The 27,760-nt window shown below is 38.0% G+C and overlaps 1 protein-coding gene across 1 annotated transcript in view; it reads right to left on the bottom strand.

Moving 5' to 3' along the window:
* Nucleotides 1-9,937: 9,937 nt before the first annotated feature.
* LOC126194923 (malate dehydrogenase, cytoplasmic) overlaps nt 9,938-27,760 on the bottom strand; it is a 33,168-nt gene continuing 15,345 nt past the window's right edge. The window contains exons 4-5 of the mRNA XM_049933302.1: nt 16,762-16,986; nt 9,938-10,960 (exon numbers count right to left, since the gene is read on the bottom strand). Coding sequence (XP_049789259.1) covers nt 10,853-10,960; nt 16,762-16,986 — 333 coding nt within the window. The 3' untranslated portion in view covers nt 9,938-10,852. The remainder of the gene's footprint in view (nt 10,961-16,761; nt 16,987-27,760) is intronic.

The following is a 27,760-nucleotide window of genomic DNA, read 5'->3' as shown; positions in this document are numbered from 1 at the left end:
TTTTTGTTGCGTGGCATGTGCTCACTGTGATTTATGTTTTTAGCTACATGCAGAGCCTTGCAAAGCTGATGACTGCACCTAACTGTTTCCGACTGTCATTAACAAAGTTATTTAAGTATCATTCAATTTTCGATTGCAGGTACAGGGCAATATTGATCATCACAATACTATTGAGCACGAATCATTCTATTCATGTTTATATGGCAATTTCTCACCACATAAGTTTCATAAAAAACCACACGTATATCTGAATTCCTTTTTAGGTTAAAAAATACTTCTGTGTACCAAAAATGAATGCTTCATCTATTACAACGTGTAATCTTTTTTTTTTTTCTTTCTATTTTTGTGTTCATGACACTAGGGAATTCCCCCATTCCCTGCTCACCACTTTTGGGGACAAGTGCTTTTATAATATCCAGGTACATAATATAACTTGATACTCTATAATATTTCCTCAAGGCAATATTATTTTCAACTGAATTATTGTTTTGAAGTCAATGTTAATTCCCATTTTTTACAAACTGGAAATACAGAGATTTCTTTGTTTGATCAACTACTTCTGCACCACTTGTTTTTAATAGCACTGGTAACAGCTGCTGCTTAAAGTAATTAAACTGGAAAAAACCACCACCTTTACTATCCCCACTTTTTCATTCTTAGAGTGAGCATCACTGAAGTTAGTTTTGATAAAGGTACTCAACTTTTTGCTACCTTATCTGGCTATCCTGGACCAGAAAAGAATACAGGGCGTTTCAAAAAGAAAGAGCAGATTTCAAACATTTATTTCTCAAAAACTACAAATGATAGAAACACAATTCAAACGTTTCTTGTCAGAGAAAGGTTCAAAGTTTTTCAATGGTCCGCGCAGAAGTTCCATGCAAATCCGCAGTGGCGCTGGCGTTTGTTTGTAGGAAAATGGCGACGACACCACAGGAACGATCATTTTGTGTGCTGCAATTTGCAAAGTTAGAGTCCATTGTTGGTGTGCAACGTGCATTCCGCCGTCAATTCAACAAACAGCCGCCTCGTCATAAGCAAATTTATGAGTGGCATCACAGATTCGTAGAAGATGGTTGCATCTGCAAGCGAAAAAGCACGGGTCGTCCACGCACATCGGATGAAAATGTCGAGCGTGTCCGTGCAGCTTACGAAAGGAGCCCTAGAAAATCCACGGCACGGGCAAGTCACGAACTAAACATGTCTAAAACAACGGTATGGCGCGTTCTGAGTAACCGTCTGCACATGAAGCCGTACAAACTGCAGTTATTGCAAGCATTGCGTCCTGACGACCACAACAAAAGGTTCGAATTTTCAACTGCAATTCTACAGGACATGGAAGAGGACAATTTTGCCGAACGATTAATTTTTTCAGATGAATCAACGTTTCACATTTCTGGTAAAGTTAATCGGCATAACGTACGAATTTGGGCGAGTGAAACTCCGAGGGACGTTATTCAACATGAAAGAGACTCACCAAAGGTTAACGTCTTTTGTGCAATTTCGGTAAACAAAGTTTATGGACCTTTCTTTTTCATGGAGAAAACTATCACAGGAACCATTTACCTGGACATGTTAGAAAACTGGCTATTTCCTCAACTTCAGGAAGATTCAAATCACTTCATCTTCATGCAAGATGGCGCCCCACCACACTTCTCTGAACCTGTACGACGGTACCTAAATAACACCATTCCAGGACGGTGGATTGGAAGAGCAGGAGCACAAGATCAATGTCATCGTCTGTGGCCTCCCAGGTCACCAGACCTTACTCCCTGCGATTTTTATTTGTGGGGGTACATAAAGGACTGTGTTTATGCCCCACCTATGCCCGCTACTCTTCAAGAGGTACGACATCGAATTGTTGCGGCCGTGAATTCGGTAACTAAAGACCAGTTGCGTCGTGTGTGGCAAGAAATGAGATACCGGTTTGATATTTGTCGTGTAACAAATGGTGCTCATATTGAGGTACAGTTTTGATATTTGTTGTGTAACATTTGGTACTCATATTGAGTGAAGGACCGTTGGAATTGTGTTTCTATCATTTGTAGTTTTTGAGAAATAAATGTTTGAAATCTGCTCTTTCTTTTTGAAACGCCCTGTATAAGACAAAAGTTTTTTGGGTAAGGTACCGCATCATATAGTATAAAACTACTGCTGCTGGAGAAAAAACGAATGTTTCAGCCACAGTTGCAGTGGCCTTCTTCTGCATCTAATGGTGCGTTCTAGCTATGCAGTGGCCCTTATATTTGTTGCTATTGTTCACTGTGCATGCCATAACGTCATAATATTAAAAAGATAGTTTGTTTTATTGGTCACTTTTATGTCAACTGACTCTGGCCGCGGAAGCCTACACAGTTATATTATAGAATATAATACTTTTACATGACATCTTTTATACTTTTACATTGAATCAAACAACGGAAACTCCAGGTAGGAATAACAAAGATGTAGGAAAAAGACAGATTGTTACTCACCGTAAAGAAGACACGTCAGGTTGCAGACAGGCACAATTAAAGCGGTAATCTTGAAAGGGGGGAGGAGAGGGTAGTGATAGTAGTGTAGGGGCAGGGAGAAAAATTAATGCTGTCTGGTGTAGTGTGCAGGGACCAGACTGCGAACACGCACAGCATCAGGAAGTTGTGGGGCAGGGAGGTGGGGAAAAAAAGAGCAAAAAAGGAGAGGAGTGGGAAAAGATGGGCGGATGCGTTGGCAGAGGGTTGCAAATAAACAGTCTCCACTCAATCCATTTCCCTCCTCACCCCTATAACACCCCACACCCCCACCTTCTACATGCTCCATAAAATCGCAAACTCAACAATTCTCATTTGAAGGGATGGTATACAAACAAATCTGCTGAAAAGCCATGGGCACCTGCATGGAACCCTCCTATGCCAACCTTTTTATGGGTCATATACAGGAGTCCTCCATAGCCTTCCAAAACACCAAACCCCTAGTCTGGTTCAGGTTCATTGATGATATCCCAGATCACGTAAGAAACATATTGCCCGATCGCTTGGTCTAGCAGGCAACCCTTGTCAGGGAACGGCCACCAGGCGGCAACAGCGTCACACCCTTACTTGTGGAATCAACCACTAGATGGCACTCCGTTCTGTGAAATATGTGGCAACATTGGCCGAACGCGTGCAGCTTTCCACTATTTGGCGTCTGAAGTACAGCTGTTTCTGACATTCCGGTGGTAGTGGATCGAGTCGTCATGCCGAGGGCCTGCGAGTATATCAACTGTGGAAGGAGTAGACGAACAAATTCTGAACTAAAAATGTTCAGATTTCCTGTCAAAGATAAAGAAAGATTACGTGAGTGGATTTTAAATTCAGGTAAATCAATAAATTAGTTATGAGTAAGAATTAATAAAGAGCCCTAAGCATTCGATCCTATCTAAATTTTGTCGATCTTATATTCTGATATAACGTGGCACCCCTTCCTGTACAAGAATCATATCGTATAATTTTTAAATGAAATCTTTGCTGCGATTTGGACTTTTTTAAACTGTTTATTCACTTCACTATCGTAATTTTGGCTGTAGAGGCATTTTTGTGCGCAATGTGAAAACTGAAACCAACGTATAATAAAATGCAAAGCATAGTGTGGTAACATTTGGTAAACAATTTAAGAAGCATTACCTTACAAGACCTTTCCCTTGGTACTTGAAAATGGCTCTAGAGCTGAAATTGCAACAGTGAAATAAATGAATAATAGCCATCATCAAACTGCTAGGTCGTCGGTCCCTCTAAATCCTGTTATATACTAGAGCGAACGAAGTGAACGAGTGTAAAACCTCGTTTACACTGCTGCAAATGAGTATTCATAGATAATTCGCCAATGTTCACTGCCATTCGTTTATACATGTGAACAAGCGTTTATACTGGAATGAAGGGAGGAGAATATAAGAGAACGAGCATAGCATGCAAACTATAGACGCTGCCTATTTTAATTTTTTTATCTGTGCGCTAATAATCCTCACACAGCTTTCACTCGAAAACAACACTAATTATATTAACAGGTCTGTGGGACTGCGGATATCCCCAGTAATAACTGTGTTGCAGATAAAAGTGTACGTCTGTTGCGAATATTTGCGGGTTATCTTTAAACTGTACAAAGTAAATTTTTAACATAATTATGGTTTGCCGCCTGTGGCTCTTCAAAGTTGACACCACCAAAATATGCTCGAAAAATGCGCTTTCACTTGTATATTACCACATTTGCAGCCCCCTTTCAACAACAATCCAAAATTCATCATTTTGTGCCACTCTGATATCATTTACAATAAGTTACATGCAAAGTAAAAGAATTTAAATTTGAAATGACTGATAACCGAGTGCGGACATCAGCAGACAAAAATTCAGGCCAGGCACAAGTCTCTTTTCAGAGCAGTGGTGGGTTAAACTGCTTTACAAAACGTTAATATCTCAGAATGCGGATAAGCAACTTGGCAGATGTGGATAATGATCTTGTAGATGCGGTGCACATACAGACGGCGGCATGTTTCCCGTCCGCGCAAACTTCTAGTTACATCTACGATGTAAATCTTTGATATTGAGATAGGATTATTTTGCCCACTGGTTTTGACAAAGCAAACAAAGTGGCGTAGGAAAATAGATATGTTGGTGGCTTAATTTGTTACGTAGATGTGAAACGCTTTGAAGTAATGCCAGTGCACTTAACACTGAATTGCAGCTCCAGCCTTCTTTAGATTTATTCCAGAATTTTGCACATACGTCACTTGACGCCTTTCGCTGGCTGCTCATTACACCTGACAATGAAATTTACTAGCAGCAACATAAAGCAGTTCGCAAGAAGACGAGTACTCTCCGTGCTGGTAACGCCAAAGGGGACACGAGGCAAACTTCTTTTGATGCTTTCCTCAAAAACTGACAGCCAGCTGAACACTAACGAACACTATCGAATGCGTACCGAAAAAGACTGAATGTTACTGTCTCGCAGTGGTGAATGGAATTGAACACTACGGAATCAGCATTTCATCATGCAAACACTTGCAAACATTGATGTTATGCTTTCGCTACTTTATTGTTTCTCACTGTGAAAAGCTAAGCACTAAAGGGGAAACAACATTATAGGCAATGTTTGTTTTAATTACGAAGCAAGTAATGTCACGTGTTTCTTAACTTTTGCAGGAACTTCAGAGGCACTGTGGGCACCGAGTAAAGTTTACGAGCCAAACACGACTGAATGTCGTTTGCTCAAATTCGTCTACATATATAAGAATGCAGTTTTTCCTGTTTTAGTTCACTCAGTGTTGACCACGCTTAAAACGCCATAGGACCACATTCCCAGAATTAATCACAATATTAAAAGTCCAAAAAAGGTTGCACACAAAGATCTCTCTTCAGCTAGTCACCTTCTGGTAGAAACAAATGCAACACCGCAAAAGTTTCCAGACCTGAAAGAAATCATAGAAATGCCTGCGAGACAAGTTAAAAGAAAACTCTGTATGCTACGTCATGATTATGAGGATACTCCTAGAAAGCAAAAACTGAAACAGAAAATACATAATATGAACAGATCACTGAAAAACAAAACTTCCTACTTGTCAAAAGTTAAGAGTAGATTATTGCATTGTAGGAGCTCAAATAATATTGCCCATGTGTTCAGCAGTTTCTGCTTCCCATCTGATTACTCCAGGGCACTGGCTGCAATGCAGTGCAAGAGCAAAAAACGTCCGTGGTCTTCTATCGAGAGAAATCTCTCTCTGATTTTGTTTTACAAATCTCCTGCAGCATATAAATTTTTGCGAAAATTGGGTATCGTATTACCTGGACTGTCCACAATTAGACGATGGATTGGCGTCACAAAATTTCTACCAGGGTTTAACAAAAACCTTTTTAGTCAACTTAGCAAGAAATTTGAGGCACAAACTTATTTAGTAAAGGCATGTGTAGTATCTTTTGATGAGATGTCGATAATGCGTCTTCTGGAATATGCAAAAGATCTCGATTTAGTAGAAGATCCAGAAGATTGGGGAAGGAAACCACTTCCTGCAAATTATGCATTTGTTTTTATGATTAGAGGCATCTACAGTAACTTGAAATTGCCTGTTTCATATTTTTTGTCTAATTCCAGAGTAAAACATGCGGTTTTATTGGGACTCTTACAGGAACTAATTATTTGATTGCAAAATGCAAACCTAGAGCCACAATTAGTCGTTTCTGATCAGGGAGCTAGTAATCGAAGTGTTGTGAAGCATTTACATCTTACGCCTGAAAAACCTTATTTTATTGTAAATGGACAGAAATTGTTTTATATTTATGATGTCCCACATTTATTCAAAAGCATATGAAACAATCTGCTTCGTGTCGACTTCATTTTCAACAATGCTGTTGTTTCATTCGAAGATGTCAGGAAAACATATGACATTGATAAGAAGAACAAAAAAAGCAGAATGTTGGTAAAACTCACTGACAGTCACTTGCGACCTGATTCATTCAATGAATGTAAAAATGGCAGTCCGGGTCCTCAGCCACTCTGTTGCTGCAGCTATCAGAAACTGTGTAGTGACTAAAGAATTGCAAAGTGATACAGCAGAGAGCACAGCTACTTTTATAGAATTTATGAACAATTTGTTTGACATTTTGAACAGCAGGACAGTATTTTCCTCTAATCCATATAGGTGTGCATTATCAGAACAATGCCCAGTAGTAATGGAAACGCTACAGAATGCAAAGGATGTCTTAAGTACCATAAATAAAATTGAACAAAAAACAAGACAGGTAAAATAATGAAACCACCATGCATTACGGGTTTAATCCAGACTGTGAATGCTATTGCTCAGTTTTTCTTTGAGGAACAAACTGCGGGCATTAAATTTTTACTGACCAGCAGATTGAATCAAGATGCTCTTGAGAATTTATTTTCTGTGTACCGTCAGAAAGGAGGTTACAACCGTAATCCAACAGTTAGAACACTAAGGTGCTTGTTCCGAACAAGCACTATTAACTCACTAATGAAGCCTTCTGACGCTTCAAATTGTGAGAATGACACTGACAAGATGCTGTTACTGAACAACTGTGTGTTGCAAAAAGAAGGTGATGAATCTCAGCTGTTGGAGAGCTCTGGAAACGTCGGAATTCAACACCCCTGATTCCTCTACGGATGAAGAAGAGAGTATCATCGAGGCCTCACAGCAAGACCTTTCCTCTGAACAGTGTTCAGTAGCATATTTTGCTGGCTACTTAGCACACATATGCATCGAAAGGTATGGTTGTTTGAGATGTAAGGAGACACTTACATGTAGCAGTGAGCTTCAAGAGAAGAGGGAGTTTTTTATTCTCCATAAAAAATATGCAACTGGGAATTTGTGTCATTCAGTGGGACTCAGCGCTCCAACTGCTGAGTTTAGCAACATTATTGAAATGTTGTTACAGGCATATGAGTCCTGTTTTTTTACAGTTTATTTATAAGAGAAATATAAAGTTTAGGATTGTTAATTACATTAAATTAAAACTTGAAAACTTTCACTGGTTGGACGATGACGAATGTGGAGAACACAGACTTTTCATTTCGAATCATCTTGTGAAATGCAAATTGTTTTACAGTTGCAGAACAATGTTCAAAGACAAGTGTAGTAGAACTGTCTCAAAACTGAAAATTATAAAAAATATGTAGTTTATTCATACTGAATTTAAGTACCAAATAAAGATTCTCCGTTAGGCTGCACAAATAAGTTTCGTTGCCTTACCTTGATCACTCTACCACGTTTAACTAGAAAGAAGTAATGTGTTAAATCTGAGCAAAACAGTACTGCTTGTGACAATAGTAGATGTGCTGACCGCAAAGTTAAGATGTTTACCATCAAAGAATTTTTTTTTACTCACGATATTTAAAGTTTCATAATATTTATTTTTTTCGAAGATATCGTTAAGTGTGTACATGAAATTATATTCGTTTACAACTAACAGTAAATGCAAAATGTGGTTATACTTAAGAACGCTTACAGAAATACTTAGAAAGGAAGCTAAATCTGTTTCTTAAACTTATTTACAGTCTCAATGTGAAAAATATATTGTCGTTATAACTCACCTAATCCCTATACATACTCTATGCAAAATAAATAATTATGTCGGTAGTGTCAGGACGTGAAACCCACTGCTCAGTGCAATATTTGTCAGTAAATTAATGGATTATATTTCAAAGACGTTGAGAAGATTTTGAAAACTTTCTAGTGTTAACCTGCACGTGGAGATCTTTTTTACCACCATAATCCGTATCAGAAGAGCTGTATAACAAAGAGGAAATAGACGGCGAGTGTAAAACCTATGCGACTGCAATACAGTCTGCATTTAAACAGTAACTCATGAGAAATATATGTGTGTGTTACTTTTTATTTAGGCCTATTTCATTTCGCGTATGATTGTGAGAAGTATCCCTACAGTAGAAATAAACTTGGTTTGAAGAATTACAGGAGCTAATCTACGTTCTTCGATTGAAAACTCGGGAAAAACTATAGCCGATCATTGTCTACACGTCAGCTGTGTGACGAATGCATTTCGCACGCAGCGCTCTAGCCGAACACAAATCAGCTCATTCACGTCACCGAAGATACAGCGTTGCCAATTCCGCGACATGGACAGGTCAATTAGCATTATAGCGTCGCCTGCGACATCTGTTGACCGACGGGAAAACTATTTTTACGGTTGCCTGTTCCGCCGTAAGGACGGTCAATCTGTTTCTTATGTGATCTGGGATGATATCTTCATGATCTAGATTCAGGGCCAAGACACTTTATCTTCGTTCCTTCACAACCTCAACATCCCCCCCCCCCTTCCCTTCGCTTCACATGGTCCTCCTCAACCCAGAGTGCCACCTTCCTAGATGCTGACCACCCAAAGGAGTGTCCCCTTCACCATTCAGTACCAACCCAGACTGGAACAACTAAACCACATCCTTCATCATGCCGAGAAGTGAGGGAAATCCTACCCGAGGTACTTTCCACCCTTCCGAAAGTGGTGTTCCGTCACCCACCCAACCTCCACAACATCCCCTTGCCACAGGGATCATATCCCTGTGGAAGATCCAGATGCAAAACCAGCCAAATCACCCACTCAGCACTTCCTATTCCAGTCCTGTCACAGGTTTGTCCTAAACCATCAGGGGCCGAGCCACTTGTGAAGGCAGCTGTGTCATTTACCAGCTCTGCTGCAATCATTGCACAGCTTTTTATATTGGTATGACTACCAACCAGCTGTCCACCTGGATGAACGGCCACTGCTGAACTGTGGCCAAGAGCAAAATAGACCACCCTGTAGCACAACATGCAGCTGAAGATAACACACTTGATTTCAATGTCCGCTTCATTATCCGAGTGAACTGGATCCTTCCCTTCACCACCAGCTTTTTTGAACTGCACAAATGGGAGTTATCCTTATAAAAAATTCTCTGCTCCCGTAATTATCCCAGCCTCGACCTACGGTAACTACTATCCTTACACCCTCCACTCAACAGTTTCCATCCCCTCTGTCCCCGTTCTCATAGCCCACCCGTTTATTTGCAGCCCTCTGCCAATGCATCTGCCCGTCTTTCCTTGGTCCTCTCCCTTTTTGATCTTTTTTTCCATTTTCCTGCCCCACAACCTCCTGACACTACACCTGTTGGCAATCTAGTCCCTGCACACTCCTCCAGACAATGTTCGTCTCTCTTCCCACCTGTACACTACTATCGCTTCCCCTTCCTCATCCACTCCAGATTGCTGCTTGCACCCGAAGTGTGATGTTGAATGCTGGCCCCAAGATGCTGGAGTTGGCAGTTGTGTATCCATGAGGTTGTGTGTGTGTGTTGTGGCCAAAACTATGAGTTTCTTAATTGTGCCTGACTGCAACTTGACAAGTCTTCTTTGCAATCTGTCTTTTCCTACATTGTTGACACTTTTACATTGGATGTAAGTGAATGAAACAAGGTGAAACAAAGATCAACTGCATTAACAAATTTATTCCCAAAGTGAAATAACAAATTTATATACATATAAACTTTAACAAGATTTTAAACAAACATTTTCTTTCCAATGTTTAACATCATTTTAAAACAAAAATATGGAACTGATTCTACCTGAGTATTCATATTACCTAGGTGTATCTCACTAGCTACAGTTCATAACTAGCTTGCACAATGGACCCTGGAAAGGTGTGATGTGAGGCTGTCAGTGAGTACATTAACACAAGAATAACACAGAAGGGAAACACACAGCCTCTGGCAGTGGGTGAGAATTGTCAAAACGAGTATCACAATCTTCAGTTATATAACAGCTTCTTAATCTAGTGAAGAACCTAGGAACCTTTGTAAAATCTCATCCAAATTGCACCCTGTTTTATATACATAAAAATAGTTTCTAATCTGTAACATAACAGGTGGTTATTTTTCCTCTGACATTTATAAAACAACATTACATTTTCATCCATCAAAACAGAGGGTGGGGTGTTAAGCTACACTGATTCGCACAGCAATAATTAAAAGGCAAAAAAAATTGGAGTATAAAAGAAAAAGCAATGTGAATTGTATTATCGATGCACATAAAAAGTAACCATATAAGCAAGTTTTTCAGCACTGGAATGCCCACTGAACTGCAAATATATACTGATAAAGCAGTGTCAATCCTATTAAAAGCTGCGAGTATAGTATCACTGATGTAACACTACCTTAGTTTACTCTTCCATGAGCCAATAAGCTGGGAATGAGAAACAAGAAAATGCAATAACTTACATATTCCTTTCACTATCTTTGGCACTAAATATAATGAAAAGCAATGTAATCCTTTTACTAGTGGTCTGACTCACTGATCCAGAGACCTCACTGCGCTTCCCTCATTACTAATTCGTCCTGCAATTCCCTACAGATTGCAAGATTCACATACAGCAAGTGCTTCAGTGCGTTCCTCCAGTAGCTCCTTGCCAGTAATCGCCAATTTTTCTTTACCAAAATCATCCAGTGGCAGTCCCTGTATCATAAATACAAACATTTAAATTTGCATTTTTATGGACTACAACTCTTACATTAAGGTAAATTGCACAATAAATAAATATATCTACAGAACTGTTTTGTGCCTCCTTAGATGACAATCTGACAGTCAAAACTACAACAGTAACATCTCATATCCAGGCATCCAGTCATTTATTGCTTCATTTTCAAATGTTATTTTTAAAACTGCAATTTATCTTAAAGTGCCATTGATTTTAATCTTAGATATGCGACTTTCTACATTAGAACTGAACACAAAGGCAACACATTTTCTAAAAGTATTTCATTCTTTGAATAAACAGCACTTCTCTATAAAAAGTTACTTTCTTTGTTGCCTGAAACAACAGATGGGAATGGTTTACAGCAGTTTCTTATCAAACAGAATTCTGAATCCTAAATGTTTTTTGAAGTGAAAATTCTATCTATTAATAAAGGTGACAAATCCTAGCATCTCATCTCAATCTTATTCTACATTCAGGTGTGAGATACTGAAATATAACGTTCTGTCACATGATTCCCTAAATAGAATTATAAATATGAAGTGTCTGAAGTTTTTTGCTCAAAATCTCAGGTGTGTTTTAACTCACTGCCTTGATTTATTAAGTTTTCCCTTGAATCTGATGGTAAGAGTTTGGTTACAATGTACAAAGTAATGTGTTCAGAACACACACACACACACACACACACAAAATTCACTCTATAAATGGTCCAAATCTGATCAGAATGAAAATCGAATAAATAAAGATGTTATCTTGGGAATCTGTCACCTGCTAGGGAATAATGATCTTTTAAGTCATTTGGTAGCATTAGCAGCACTCAGTTACTGCTGAAGTGTGATTCACTGTTCTTTCATCTCTTCTTGACAGTTTGTTTAAAAACGACAAGCCACAATCTAAACAAAACCGCAATTTCTTTTGATACATTCACCAAATCTTTTGAAAAACTAGTATCAACAAAATATGCATACATACAGTTTGAAGTTATAGAGAGAGTACTCAAATAGTTTATGGCGTAATGGAAACTCCATGTTGGAGTATCAACAATATCTTCTCCATCCCCCCCCCCCCAGGCCCCCACCTAATACCTAGGCCCGGAATGGCCTGACAGACAATGCTCTTCTCTTCCCCTATCTGTACTCTGCTATCCCTCTCCCTTATCCCAACCACTACAGATTGCTATTCACTTGACAAGTCACATTCCAGTTGGAGCTGGTGGTGGTAGTGGTTATATGAATGTGTGCACATTTTCTTTGCTGAGAAAAGCTTTGGCTGAAAGCTCTAACGTGTAGCAGTCTTTTCATTGTGCCTGTCTGCAACTTGAGGTGTCATCTTTATGGTGAGTAGCACTATCATTTTCTTAGTATAGTTTATAAGTATAGTAAGTGGGAGTGAGAATGAAAGATTGGGAAAGTAACTTTCTTATACTTCATCTAGCATTAATGTGTTCAAGCAAGTATTAAAGTGGGAGATTCATAGTAACCAACAGCACTGTTTCACGGTCCAGTGCAATCTCGTGACAGTCGCAGAAATGAAATACAAACAATGGTAGAGTATGTAGGAGAGCACGTGTGAAGACTTTTTCTTGTATATAATTTTGTCACACATTAGTAAACTGTTTTAAAGAAAATGTAACCACTCTGATAAAATGATAAATGATTAATTTTTTCCCATTTCGTTATTAAAAGAAATGAATGTACTGCATTAAAAAAAAAATCAATAAAATTTGGAAGTTAATTTTGCGCAGCAAACATACAATGCAATTTTATTCACTAAATTATATACAGACCAGAAATACCAAATGCATAATAGGCTTAACTTGAGAAAATACTTCTACGTATAAACGTATCCCAAATGATCAAATGAATATGAGCCAACTACTCAACTTTCAATGATTTCTATGGCTTCTTCTGAATGTGGAAAGTCACTATTTCATTTCAGCAAACAGTGTAAAGCTATAGTAATGACAACAGAGGGAAGAGAAGATGGTATATTTATTACCAGTCTCCTCAAAATAAAATAAGTATCTAGCTCTGCAAATTTATGGAAACCTACTTTTCACAATTATAAATGCATCTAATAATATTTATTGACCTTGGATTTCAGTTTTAGTCAAAGTTGTTAACTAAGTGTGTTTCTCTACAAACAGTGCCAAATTGCAAGCTGTGATATTAACTCTTTCACTTCTACACATGTGCGCTCGGCATTCTGTGCTGAGGCATCTTTGGCTATGGCTGCAGTAATTGAATTTCTTTTGTTATATGTCATAGTTAAAGCAGTACATCAAATTAGGTAAAACACTGCACAGAAAGTTGAAGAGTTTGAAAAGGTAAAAAAAGCACCACGTAAACTTTGCATATGGTTGATTTTAGCTCATACATTGGACGGAATGAAATGCAGCTAACATATTGAAATTTCAGTTAAAATTGAGAGTAGAAGAGTATCTCATTTCAGCCTCAAGTTACTGGATTTTGTATCTGCTGGACGATCGCACATGCTATGCCCAGTTCTGTCAAAGTGGACTTGCTCGCTGCTTCGATATACTTATCAGATTTTAACCTCCATTGTATGCAATTGGCCTGACAGGCATAGCTGACATGGTCTTACACCCACCTCCCCAATTAGGTTGTGTGGGTTGCAGAAGGATGTCAAACTATGAATGTAAAAGCTGGGACTTTTGAGTGAGTGCAAAAGACACCAGCAAAAAATAGTGAATTAAAATTGGAGTTTTCTTGCACAAATTTACTGCTCAGTAAAATTTATGTACTGGAAACCAACCATTCAGTAATGGTTTCAAAATTTCCATCCTTTATATTTTGTTTCCTGTGTGTTTATAAGAAGGTGTTTTAAGCATCCATTTTGGTATCTTCTGTTTCTACACATTCCCGTGAAAGCCACCGATTATATTTAGGGCACTAAAGTTGGAAATACAAGATATAACAGGCTATTTCAAAATCTGTGCCCGTAAGGCTTGTTGCGCTCTCACACAGGATTTTCAGAAGTGGGTTAAGAGAACTATTCGGTCGAAAAATTTCATTTTCTGTACATCTTACAGTCTGATATGTTTGCTTGATAAAGGACTATTTCTTTTCGTTATACACCATAGTTAGTGTGCTGCATCAAATTAACTGAAACACTGCACGAAAGATTATAAAGATTTTGCAGAGGTGTAAACACATTGCGTAAACTTTGTGCATGGTTGTGTATAGCTCATACAGTGCATGAAATGTAGGTAAGACATCGAAAGTTTATTTAAAACAGAGCAGAACAATATCTCATTTGCTCTTTAGTTATTGGGTTTTATATTCAAATGAGGGTCGTGCGCTACACACCCATTCCTGTCCTTGCACATCAGAAATCACATTATCACAATCTTCATACCTAATAAAGATATCTAAATGACACTTCTTGCACATGACAGAATGCAATGAGGCACATACATTGCATGATAAATACTCTAAGCTTTAACTCGTGCGTAGCAGTGACAGGTCGGCAGCTCAGAATGCATGCAGACGTTCATAGCACTGTAGGAAAACCAAACTGACACGCTTATATATATCCATAGCACCTGGGGAATGGTGGAGCAGGATGTGTACAAATGCCCACAGCAGCCAAAGGGTAAATCCACATTCTTCAATTCTTTAACTATTACCTCTATCACCTCCATTATATCTGTTTTATTTTTTGCCATAATTGAGAAAAGAAAGTGTATTATCAAACAAAGCTACACTGCTCAAGCTTGGTAAGAAAGACACGGATAACTTAATTAACCCTAGCACCACTAAGGGGTGGCAAAAATTGGCCGCAGTATTTGTTTTATTTGTGTACTATATTTGTTGGAGTGAAGAAGCAAGAATTTAGGTAGTTTTAGAAAAATATCTAGAGTATGTGCTGTCATGGTTTTATAATTTTTGCAAATTATTGAAATCTACCCATTATATTTTATTTAAGTGTGGGCATGGGTTTACAAAAGCCTATCATCTCTGCAATGGAAAGTGTTCTAGGGAAAACACTGCCCAGCATTACTGCAACTGTTCAATCTGTTTAATTTTATTCAAGAGGAAGACATCACATCTGTTTGAAGAGTAAAAACTCTAAAAAGAAAAAAGACATAATGACAAAAGTGTCTATAGTTTGTTGCAAGTGTTCCAAGTATGTGTGTTCCACTCATTCTGCAAAAACAATCATATGCAAAGGTTGAGAAATTGAAAGTGAATAGGTAGGAAAAACTGAATTGTAATTTCTAACTTTGATTTTCTGTTTTCTTAATTGTGGTTTGCTATTGTAAATTCTTTTATGCTTTCTTACTATAAGTCTGATGTCTATGAAAGTGTTACTTTCATGATAAAATATAATATTTCTCATATTCATTACTTTATTTAGCCTATTGTATTTGTATATGTTATAATGGTCCTGATAACTATGGAAGGTGTGTTGAAACCTAGTGAAGAAATTCCTAGTTCATTAAGTAACCAAAACAAAACAAAAAACAAAACAAACAAAATGTTAAAAAGTGAAAAGGATGTGAGTACTGAAGAGTTAGAACTAAAACCAAGAGTCAGCTTGCAAAACTACTGGGCCCTGATTGAATGCTCAATGGGAGTTCTCAGCAGCTTAATATGTTAATATCATTACTGTATACAATTCCTGTGAGTGCATCTGCAGTAGAAAAGTTGTTTTCAGCACAAAAGCTACTCTTTAAATTCTACCAGAGAAGAAATACTGCCTCATTATGGAAATGTTTCAACTGAAGCTCACCTTCTAAGAGAAATCAGAAAGTAGGACTATTTCTTTGAGGTGGTGGTTCTGAATTTGCTTCCCAGAAGAAAAGACTGGAATTTCAATTCCACTGATCTTCACAGGTGGTCTGAAGTGTCAAGGATGGGTTTAAAGCCAGAAACTAGATATTTTCTATGAAAGTTTGCTTATAGTACTATAAGTTGCCATTAGGTCTAATTATTTCACTGTATATTATTTCAGTTTAAACCATTATTAGTTGTAACTTCACTCTTTAATATTTATTCTTTTAATTTAAAATATTAACAGTTGTGAATGTTACTGAGATAAGCCTATCTCTTGATCTACTGCTGTTCACTTAAAAATCATGATATTCACTGCTTTTGCTATCTGAATAGTCGTCGCACACCACTGATACATTAATTATCTGTTGGTGGTTTTCTAAAGTAATATTACATTCCCAAAGAATACGCGAATTATATCTTCATATTTTAGACAAAAAGCAAATACATCTGTCTGTTGTCTGTTCAAGGAAGTAATTGGTAATACCGTTTTCTCTTCAGAATATTAATAAGCTGAAATTACCCATAGAACAGCACACACACACACACACACACACACACACACACACACACACACACACACACACACAGTGTAACTTGATTCTTTAATACTGATTCTCAACTAAAAATGTACTCGGCTGATAAGTACAAGTTTATGTACTGTAAACATAACTGCAATATCTGAATTGTCACTGTTATGAGCGTAAATAAAATTATCTTCTACTATCTATTAAAAACAGCTATATAGAGTGAAAATCTACTCTTCAGAAGTATACACTATGCCAGACCTGCTTAGAACGATAATCACCTTCAAGCTATCACCTTGCCCTGCCGGCTTTAATTTTGGCTGTGTGACCACACAAAATGGCCAAATATAGACAAATCTTTGTATGCACTATTTTATCAGTTAATTTCTACTGTTCCCTTTTCGTGTCAAGTCAGAAGAATGATAACACAGTTCTTCAGATTGGACCTGTGATACATACCTGAGCAATTTCCCATTGTTTGTTTTTTATAGTAACAGGAAACGAGAAAACAACATCTGGTGGTGCTCCATATGATCCATCGCTGATAACACCCATGGATACAACTTCACCAGGTGCTGTGCCAAACCACAAGTCATGCATGTGGTCAGCAGCAGCTTTTGCAGCAGACATTGCAGAGGACATCTTACGAGCTGAAATGACAGCTGCTCCACGCTTCTGAACAGTCTAAAATACCAAAAGCAGAAATTCAGAACAAGGGATGCAATTCGTTGTAGAATATATAAAACAAACAGGTAAAAATTTTAAATCACTGCAAAACAAACAAAAAATGTTAATTATATATGTACATAATTCAGCAACAAATAATTTGTCTAGATTGATTCACAAAGACTACAGTGATGAAGGAAATGATAACAGACTGGATGGATGTGAAAATGAAACAGAATTTCCTTAAATACAAATGCTGTACATTCAAGTGATTGTCACAAAGATTAACATATTTAAGATATCTCAAAATAATACCTCACAGGCTTTAACAACAATGACAACAAACAAACGGCATAAAGTGGTAATTTTATTTGAGTAAAAATAGGAATGGGAAAACAGACATTAAAAACAATTTAGCACTTTACCCACTTTAGAGGTTTAAATGAAATTTGGATATTCCTACAGAGTGCAGGAGTCTGCCAAGAACAAAGCCTTCAACTTTGGTTTGAAATTTCAGTTTCAATTTTTGCAGCAGTGAGTTGAAATGGACATGCTCCCTATATGTATATCATTTCTAATACTTATCATCGTCAATATCTATATCTTTCAAATACAGGCACATTGTTAAATAATATTGAGAAATAGATGCATGTCAGTGTCAACATAAGAATCCTCAACTTCTTACACAGTGGAATACATGACAGTCACGAATTACAACTACATATTTATCTATTGGTCCTTTTTATCTACAACTAGCTTTTGTCTGCAACTTGAATCCATATGAATTTTTAAAAATCCTGAAGCTTATTATTGGTGAGAAACACGGATATAAGAAAACTGAAGATTACGCTATCAAAAGGGCACATCGGTTAACAACTGATGTGTTTGTATATTCGAAGTACAGAATACCAATGAATTGTTTTGAGGAAGGCATTACTACTCCTCGACAAACTTATCTATGATAATAGTTGGATTTATTCAAGAATGAATTCAAGAATGTTTATGGATCATAGGATTTAGCTGTTAACATCATTATCATCATGATAAAAAAATATCCTGATTTATTTAGTTTAGTTTTATAAAACTTCTGCTGTTCCAATTTTTTTCTTCGCCTATAATGAAATGATTCTTACACAAAACTGAGTTGATTCGTATAAAATTTTTTTTGCCAATTTTACTCATTTTCATGGACAACTCATGACTGTATGTAAAGATAAATTGGCTTCTAGGTGCCATATCAAGATGGAACATACAAGATGTTAAGTTAAAACCTCCAACAATACAACTGTGAAAACCACATCCGATTTCGTGCAGTAGTTTTTGTGTGATACATGAAAAAATATACATACATACACGCAAACAGACAAAAATTCTTAAAAATAATTGTCTTGGCTCCCTTTCCTATTGTGAAGATCCCTCATATTAAGTTTTCTTAAATATCTCCTATGTACAGACATTAGTAGGTTACAATTTTATTAAATGTAGAGATTACTGTTCCAGATACTAGACAAGTCAACAACGGCATTTACATAAATAATTCATTTAAGAACTGTACGTATTAAGCTTAGCACAAAAAATACTCCTGTTGGAGTATGAAACAGGCAAATATGTTCCTCTGTAGAAGGCTCTGACAGAAAAGTGAGGAACCAGCTGCCTCCATCCTCATTCCACCTTCACCAAAATTTTTGACATGCAGATATATTCACGTTCTTAATACAGAACACACTAGTCTCTCATTGTAGTTATGCTTTCATACTCAGCATCTCCCTCTCACTGCCACTGTCTACATGTGTCTCTTTACCACTGTCTCCTTTGTATCCATTGATTTATAGTATATCCCACTGCCATTGTCTCCCCTCTCACACTGTCCTTTTGTCTTTCTTTCCCATTGCCCCCGTCTCTACCACATCTCAGCAACTTAAAAATTCTAGAGTTTCCAACTTACTTTTCCTATACACCAAAGTGTTTAAAATTTTGGTCAAAAACACACCCTCCATCATACCTGTGTGTTTAAGTTTGCCAATCTGGGATGATGCAGAACATACCTCCCCCACCTACATATGGTCTCCACTCATTCATATTTTTCATTTCCATGGTCTCCTCTCTCTTTAGCTCTCACTGCTACTATCCCTTCATCTCTCTCTCTTGGTATTTTCTCTCACCCACCGGCACTGTCTCTCTGCTTCTCTCTTTCAGCACAAGAAAGTGCTAACATGATCGCATTGCAAAATTTATGGCAAGAAAGGCAGAATAAGGACTGAGGCAGCTGATTCCCCACTTTTCTGTCCAAGACTTTTAAAAAGGAACATATTTGCCTTTTCTGTGCTCCAATAGGAGCATTTTCCCCCCTGGTTACCTTCTTTTTCGCAGCTAAAGCAGGGTGTGCTCCTTATATAAAACGAATTCTATAGATCTGTCAAGTTCTGATAGTTTGTTTATATACTTCACAACATTCACACATATCAAAAGAAGTTTTGCATCACCCCGGTTCCCAGAACTCCTGAAGATAGATGTTGACTGTGGATACTGTATCACAGACATGTCCCTTTGACTGTGCAGAGATGTCACTAAACCCGCCCAAAGATGTAAACAACCATGAATAAGCAGCACCTACTAGATGGAGGGAGTATGACAGCCAATCAGTTCCAGTCATTCCACCAGGAAGGAGGTATACTGCTCGTACTGTCTGTAGTTCAACCATACCTAGACGGTCAATACCGCAGTTCGATCGCGTCCGCATTGTTACTTTGTGCCAGGAAGGACTCTCAATAAGGGAATTGTCCAGGGGTCTCTGAGTGAACCAAAGCAATGTTGTTCGGACAGAGGAGATACAGTGAGACAGGAACTGTCTATGACGTGCCTTGCTCAGGCCGCCAAAGGGCTACTAATGCATTGGATGACCACTACCTACAGATTGTGGCTCTGAAGAACCCTGACAGCAATGCCACCATGCTGAATAATGCTTTTCGTAGAGCCACAGGACATTGTGTTATGACTCAAACTGTGCGCAATAGGCTGCATGACGCACAACTTCACTCTCAACATCCATGGGAGGTCCATCTTTGCAACCACAACATCATGCAGTGCAGTACAGATGAGCTCAACAACACGCCGAATAGACCACTCAGAATTGGCATCACATTCTCTTAACCAATGAGTGTCGCATTTGCCTTCAACCAGACAATCGTCGGAGACGTGTTTGGAGGCAACTCGGCAGGCTGGACGCCTTAGGCACAATGTCCAGTGAGTGCAGCAGGGTGGAGGTTCCCTGACGTTTTGGGGTGGCATTATGTGGGGCTGACATACACCGCTGGTGGTCATGGAAGGCACCTTAATGGCTGCATGATACGTGAATGCCATCCTCTGACTGATAGTGCAACCATATCAGCAGCATATTGGCGAGGCATTCGTTTTCATGGACAACAATTCGTGCCCCGATTGTGCACATCCTGTGAATGACTTCCTTCAGGATAACGACATCGCTTGACTAGAGTGGCCAACATGTTCTTCAGATATGACCCGTATCAAACACGCCTGGGATAGATTGAAAATGTCCGTTTACTGACAACGTGATTCACAAACCACTCTGAGGGATCTACGCTGAATCACCTTCAAGGAGTGGAACAATCTGGACCAATAGTGCCTTGATGAACTTGTGGATAGTATGCAACGACGAATGCAGGCATGTATCAATGCAAGATGACATGCTACTGGGTATTAGAGGTACTGGTGTGTATAGCAATCTGGACCACCACCTCTGAAGGTCTTACCGTTTGCTTAATATTGTCTTGGATACTTTGCTCATTGATTGAAATTCACTAAAAATGCCCGGCTAATGATTTGTGTCTTAAGCGAAAGTCATTGGACTTTATTGAATTTGCCAAAAATTGTGTAAAACTGGGAAGACTGCAGCCATTTTAAATTCTTTTCAGGCACGTTAAGACCCTTTCTAGCCCATTTTTTGACACTGTAGTACCACTTTGGATGTATTTGTTGAATAGTTATTTTTATCTGTTCTCCATCTCTACCTTAATTGCTCTAAATTCATGGAGGTATGTACCATCTATGCAACTAAATAAAGGCAGATTGTTCGTTGCCATAAGCATTTCACTTCTTTTATTATGGGAAGCATCAGTTCCCATACAGAGAGGGTACGTCAAAGTTTTACTGGTAAAAAAAGTGGTTACATCACAACCCCTACAATACCGTTACAACCCTTATCAAGTGTTCACTATGACAGTTAAAATCACATTTACACCCCAGACTGAATATTACATGCATATTTTAGCTGCTGAAGTACAGTAACTATGAACCTATGGAAGGGATAATGATATAAAAAAGAAAGTTTCAAAGTTCCTCAAGAACAACGTCTAAAGAACATATGGTAAAAATTTTGATGATTTGCCACAAACAGAAATAAAAGATGTGACCACCCCCCACAATTGGTACTTTTCGTACCCAAAAGTGTAGTTTTTCAGAGTTTTCTCGGGATGCCCTTTTATAAGCTGCCGAAGGTCCACGCTAAACCACACCTAATGCAAAAGAACCAATAGATTGCCTCAACTTTCTGGGCTGGAGGAAATGTGTGGTGTTCAAATTTTGAACATGTACTATAGGATAGTTACAGTATGCCCGTTCTTCTGATACGCATACAAATGGCTGCTAAGACCAGGGTTATCCAAAACACTTTAGCTTTTATCTCTGATTAGTAGAAATCAAGATATGACCTGACAAATCACATTTTTTGTGGTGTCACTGCCAGACACCACACTTGCTAGGTGGTAGCTTAAATCGGCCGCGGTCCATTAGTACATGTCGGACCCGCGTGTCGCCACTGTATGATCGCAGACCAAGCGCCACCACACGGCAGGTCTCGAGAGACGTACGAGAACTCGCCCCAGTTGTACGACGACGTTGCTAGCGACTATACGGACGAAGATATTTCTCTCATTTGCCGAGAGACAGTTAGAATAGCCTTCAGCTAAGTTAATGGCTACGACTTAGCAAGGCGCCATTAGCCTTAAATAGCTTGTATATAAAGAGTCACTTGTATCGCCACAATCTCCAGATGTCTCATCAAGAACGATGTATACAAGGATGTATTAAAAGTTAAGTATGTTCCAAAGATACGTATTTTCTTTATCACATTCATTAAGTCTCCTGTTTCAGACCTCACTCCATCCTTCGTGAGTTAGCGCGTGCATCTTGGCCGCCTCTTTCAATTAGTGTGCGTAGTGTTGGCAAGTCTGCCGACACTACATTTTTGGATGCAGCTTTTTGGACCAATGATTCCTCCTTCCCCCCCCCCCCCCCCCCCGCCCCCGATCTTACATAAGTTTGAAGCACATACAAAATCCACTATCCCAGCACAAATCAATAATAATGTGGGAAATTGTTCTGGACAATACACTTTGGACTAAACATTCTTTGTGCATGGACTGAATAGCAATTAAACTATTAACCATGTTATAACAAATGGAAAAGTGCTTGAGGGTCTACTGGAAATTAATTAATTTTGATTATTGTAAACAGTGCAGGATTGCGTAATTAATAATATAATTTTACATGTGCAAATAATTTGTAATTTCTAATGTTTCAAAAAGTAATTTTAACTGTACATTCAGCACTAGCACTTACCTATTATAACATCGAAACTAAAATATTTTAAAACTAATTCCTTTTCATAAATTTTAACTTTAAATATAAATACTGTGTATAAAATTATAGGAAAGTTTTTAGAAAAACAACTGAGATAATACTGACCTGTCCAACATTCAAAAAATAATACTGGTATCTACAACTACAGTTGAGGGAAAGTAATGCTAGAGGAGGACATTCCATTACACTTTGAAATTCATTTTGTTGCCAAATAATTTATATTATATGAAAAAAACCATTCATACATGAAATTGTGTTGATTGCACTCACTGTTTTCTTTATATAAACTCTGGGACATTATTAATGGCATGTGTGAACATGTAGTGTTGCCATGGGAACAAACAAGTGAGCAAAAGGCAGTGTACAGAAAATGGCAGAAGGATGAAGTGAAACCAGCAAATCTGATAGCAAATGTGTTAAGTAAACCAGTTGCTGAATTTGTGACTTCATGCCTTAATGCTGAAGAAACATGGGAAAAATTATGTGCACAACTTTAATGTAGCTGCACACAACACCTACACATGATAATTGAAATCATTTTCAGGTAAAGCAAGTTGAAACAGGAAGATAATAGTACACATGTAGGTAAGCTGCAGAAGTTGTCCGATGATCTAAATAACAAATTAAGGAAACATTAAGAGAACACACTGCCTGAGAGATTATCAAATAGTTGATTTTTTCTACACCAGGAAAGTATTATGGCAACATTAACGTTCTCCTGCACATAATACTACTAGAAAAACAGGAGTTAGGATTAACATATTTAAAATCTTTGTGCTACAATAGTGAATTGCGTGAACAAAACACCATGGAAGGAACTACATTTGTCATTTCTAACGCACAAAAAATGTAACAAAATAATCATTGTATGAAGATTTCAAAAGAGAGGGAGCAAAAGAAATTTCCTGTGTGTGTGTGTGTGTGTGTGTGTGTGTGTGTGTGTGTGTGTGTGTGTGTGTGGGCGCGCACGCGCAAACAAACAGTACTTTGTCTTGCACAGAAAATTTGATATTTCTGAAGTGATTTCATTTGGAAGACAAGGTACACGTGCATTTGGTCGAGGAACAGTTGATACCAAAATTAGACAAAGGAACAAATGGTACACTGTTTAAGTGGAAAACAGCTTTGTGTGTGTCTGCTGCAGGGGGTCATTTCTTTTCAGGCAGAGCAGCTGCATATAATAGCTGCAATTTAATGTTTGACTATAAAAGTGTCAGGATTCGGGAAAAGTCAGTGGTACCACAGATGTGACAAGCTACATAGAAAATGGGCTGTACTTGTTGTTAGGCTAGACAAGAGCAATCTGTGAAAAATTTGGTAATCAAAATAAACAACACATCAAGAAAATCTTGAAGAAACTGATATCAGAATAGAAGATTGAAATGACGAATTTTACAATGGAAAGAGACACAAAATACCATTCAAACAACAAGTAAACTACTTCATGGTTACTGGTGACTTAATCCATGCATATGTCAACATACTGTTGAGTCTAGAGTTGCCTGGAGGTGCTCGATATTAAATTTTTTTAAAGACAATTTAATTAAAATTTGTTGAATTTTCTTTCTTAAATACATTACGCTGAAATAATTTTTTAATGAAGCTCAAACTAATGGACATGCTGTTAACATTTTAGATGTGATGGAGGCAAAGAATTCAATAACAAGGGTATTAAGAAACTGTTCATTGATGATTGACCAAACTTACTGATTTCTTCACTCTACATCCCTGAACAAAATGGTGTGAGAAAACGTGAACTAGAACAATTGCTGAGGTTACACATTTGATGGTAAACACAAGTGACCTGCAGAGAGTATTACGGAAATGATAGGTTGCAAAGCACCATATAGCAGAGATGTTGAGTTGCAGATAGACACAACGAAAAGACTGTCAAATAAGCTTGCAACCAAATAGGCCTTCATTGGAATTAGACAACACACACACACACACACACAAAAGAAGGCGACTAGGGCAGGGGAGGGCGTGGAACAGCAGGGTATGGGTGAGAGACAGTAAAGCACTGCTTGTGAGAGCATACAGGGATGAGGTGAAGAGAGGATAGGGCAGCTAGGTGCAGTTGGGAGGTTAGACGTTTGGGGGAGGGGGCAGTGGAAAAGGAGGAAGTAAAAAGACTGTGGGTACATTGGTGAAATAAAGGGCTGTACTGTTATGGAGTGGGGATAGGTGGATATAGGACGATGACTAACGAATTTTGATGCCAGGAGGATTACAGGAATGTACGATATACTGCAGATTGAGTTCCAATCTGTAAGACTGAAAAACTGGTGTTGGTAGGAAGGATCCTGATGGTACAGGCTTTGAAACAGTCATTAAAATGCAGAATGTTGTGTTGGGAAGCATGCTCAGCAACTGGGTGGTCCAGCTATTTCTTGGTCTCAGTTTGTCGGTGGTCATTCATGCAGGCAGACAGCTTGTTGGTTGTCATGCACAGTGGTAGCAGCTTAGCTTGTAGATCAGACTATTGGTTTCACAGGTAACCCTGTGTCCGATGAGATAGGAGATGCTTGTGACCGCTGGAGTACGTGGTGGTGGGAGGATGTATGCGACAGATCTTGCACCTAGGTCTATTACAGGGATACGAGTCATAAGGCAAGGGGGTGGAAGCAGTGGTTGTGTAGGGAAGGATGAAGATATCGTGCAGGTTCAGTGGGTGGTGGAATACCACTGTGGGAAGGGTGAGAAGGATAGTGGCAGGGCATTCTTTACCCCTATCCTACCCACACCTCCTGCAGTGTGGAGAGAGATACACTCAGAACCAATCCCCGAGAGACCAAAGTTCCGTATACATATTGGTAGCTGCAGGTTGAACCTGCCCAGACGTGGAATGCTGCAAGGGATAGGTAATTGTAGATAAAAATTGAAAGCTCTCTGGGAGCCCTATCATACAGTGTTCTTGCATTGAGAAAGCTTTGGGAGGTAATAAAGATAACCCTTGTCAGTTTCTTTGATCAAGAACTGCTGCCCCTTATACAAGAAAGTGATGAACTGTTGTCAACTGATGAGCCATTCCCAAAGCTATACTTTGAATCTTAATACTTAGAGTTGAAACAAGTAGTGAATCTACTTAACATGATCTTTACAAAGAATAGAAAGGGAGGGAGAGATGTACATGATTAGTGGTTGATGAATAAATGCACTTTTCATGTAAGGTGCACAGACCCTTCCTATGATGCCTAATATCCAATGTTAACTAAAGTAGTCACAGTGACATTTACTGCAAGAATATTGCATATACGCACATGATCATATTTATAATAGCACGTGTTTCAACAGCTTTCTCCTGTGATGCTTACATGTTTACCATAAGTTTTCTCCACAAAAAAACCAGCAATAAATACATTATGTAGACTGTTCAATTACAATTTATTCATTTCTTGTACAAATGATTTTTGTGCTGAGTATTCTGTTGTATTTATGTGTCACAAAACATCGAAATTCATCCGTTTTTGCTTCAGGAATTTCGTTTTGGTATACGTCTGTGCGAGTACAGATTTCAAGTAGTTCTACGATATTTGTTATGTCCTTTGTATACCTTATGTAGAATTTCTACTGAACGTTCTATTTTTGCTGCTTTCTGTTTTTGGTTTTGTGGGTACATGTAAAATGAAGCCCGATTGCTCCAACAGTCCCAGATGTGATACTCAAACCTTATTCTGAGATTTCTACCTGTCTGTCCAATGTAAAATTTCCAGCAATTGAGGCCAGGGATTTTGTAAGTCCATGCATTTAAAAAAAAAATTAAGACTGGCTTTTCCTGACCGAATTTTTGTTTTCAAATTATTATTGGTACGGGCCAGTTTTTCTCATCTTTTTGAATAGATTGTTCAGTTCTCTTCAAATTTGACCAATGTATGGTGCTGTGATGTACGTAGGTTTATTTTTGACTCCTTCCTCTCTTTTTAGGGTTATTTCTTTATGTATGAAGCATGTTTTTGCTTGTGTGTACTGCTCGTATAGTCTGAGCACCACTGAGTGGTTGAAAGCATTCTGTTGTGCTATGCATCGCAATGTTTTTATTTCCTTTTGTATGGCATCTGTATCAAGCGATAAATTTGTGATTCTATTAATTATGGATCTGAAGAACGCATATTTAAGCGAATCTGGATGATGGGAATGATAATGCCTGCTGTGATGGGTTCCTTACATACATGAAACCTCTGATATGTTTTTATCATGTCTCACTGTTAAGTCTAGAGAGTTTATTAACTTGTTTTGTTCTCCTTTGACTGCACTTTAGGGTGGGTGTGTGCTACTTAATTGTTGTGGACTATTTGTATGTTATTGTCATTACCATTTACCAGTAATAGTGTGCCAATCACATATTGGAGGTGATAGATAATTTTATCTAAAGTGGGCACACTCAAACTGAAAAATTTCTCTTCTGATGCATCAATATTTCTACAATTGTGTCTGCAATTGACAATTGCTACTTCATCATACTATATGTAAATTTTATTCCAGAATTGAAAATAATTGTGTGACAAGGTGTGCTCTTAATAGTTCTAATGTCTCATATGCTTTGATGATAGATATTTCCCATTGTGTATAAGGATTTTCTTTATAATCTCTATTTTTCCTATTAATGTGTATCTGTGTAGAAGGTGGTTATATGGAAAGAAACAAATTTTCCTTCCTGGGGACTTTTATGTCTGATCATGTGGGCTAATATATACTAGGAGAGCTATTTTATTGTTTATTTTTTATTATTTGTATAAATCTGGTTATCAGTGTACTTAGTTTCTAACTTAGAAAAATTGGTGGGACTTTCTATGCAATTAATACACACAGAAAAATTACCAATAGTACAAAAACAGAGATAATCAAAAAGAATCTCTAGGAAGCAATATTGTGACATACATCGTAATATCAGAGACATAAAGCAAACTACTAACATACTGTATATGTAAGCCATATACTTTAATGTTATACTATACTGGAGCATAAACTAAACAACCATTAACAAACATATACTCATGTAGCACAATATATTGTGGCATAAGTTGTAGAACGAACTACTCACATAGACGTAAGCAATATACTTTTAACATATAATATTACAAACAATTGTACCATCATTGCAGAATCATTTCGACACGGCAATAATTGCCAAAAC

This window comes from Schistocerca nitens, chromosome 7 (assembly GCF_023898315.1).
Source record: "Schistocerca nitens isolate TAMUIC-IGC-003100 chromosome 7, iqSchNite1.1, whole genome shotgun sequence".
Taxonomy (NCBI): domain Eukaryota; kingdom Metazoa; phylum Arthropoda; class Insecta; order Orthoptera; family Acrididae; genus Schistocerca; species Schistocerca nitens.
This window is presented reverse-complemented; position numbering and strand designations above follow the sequence as displayed.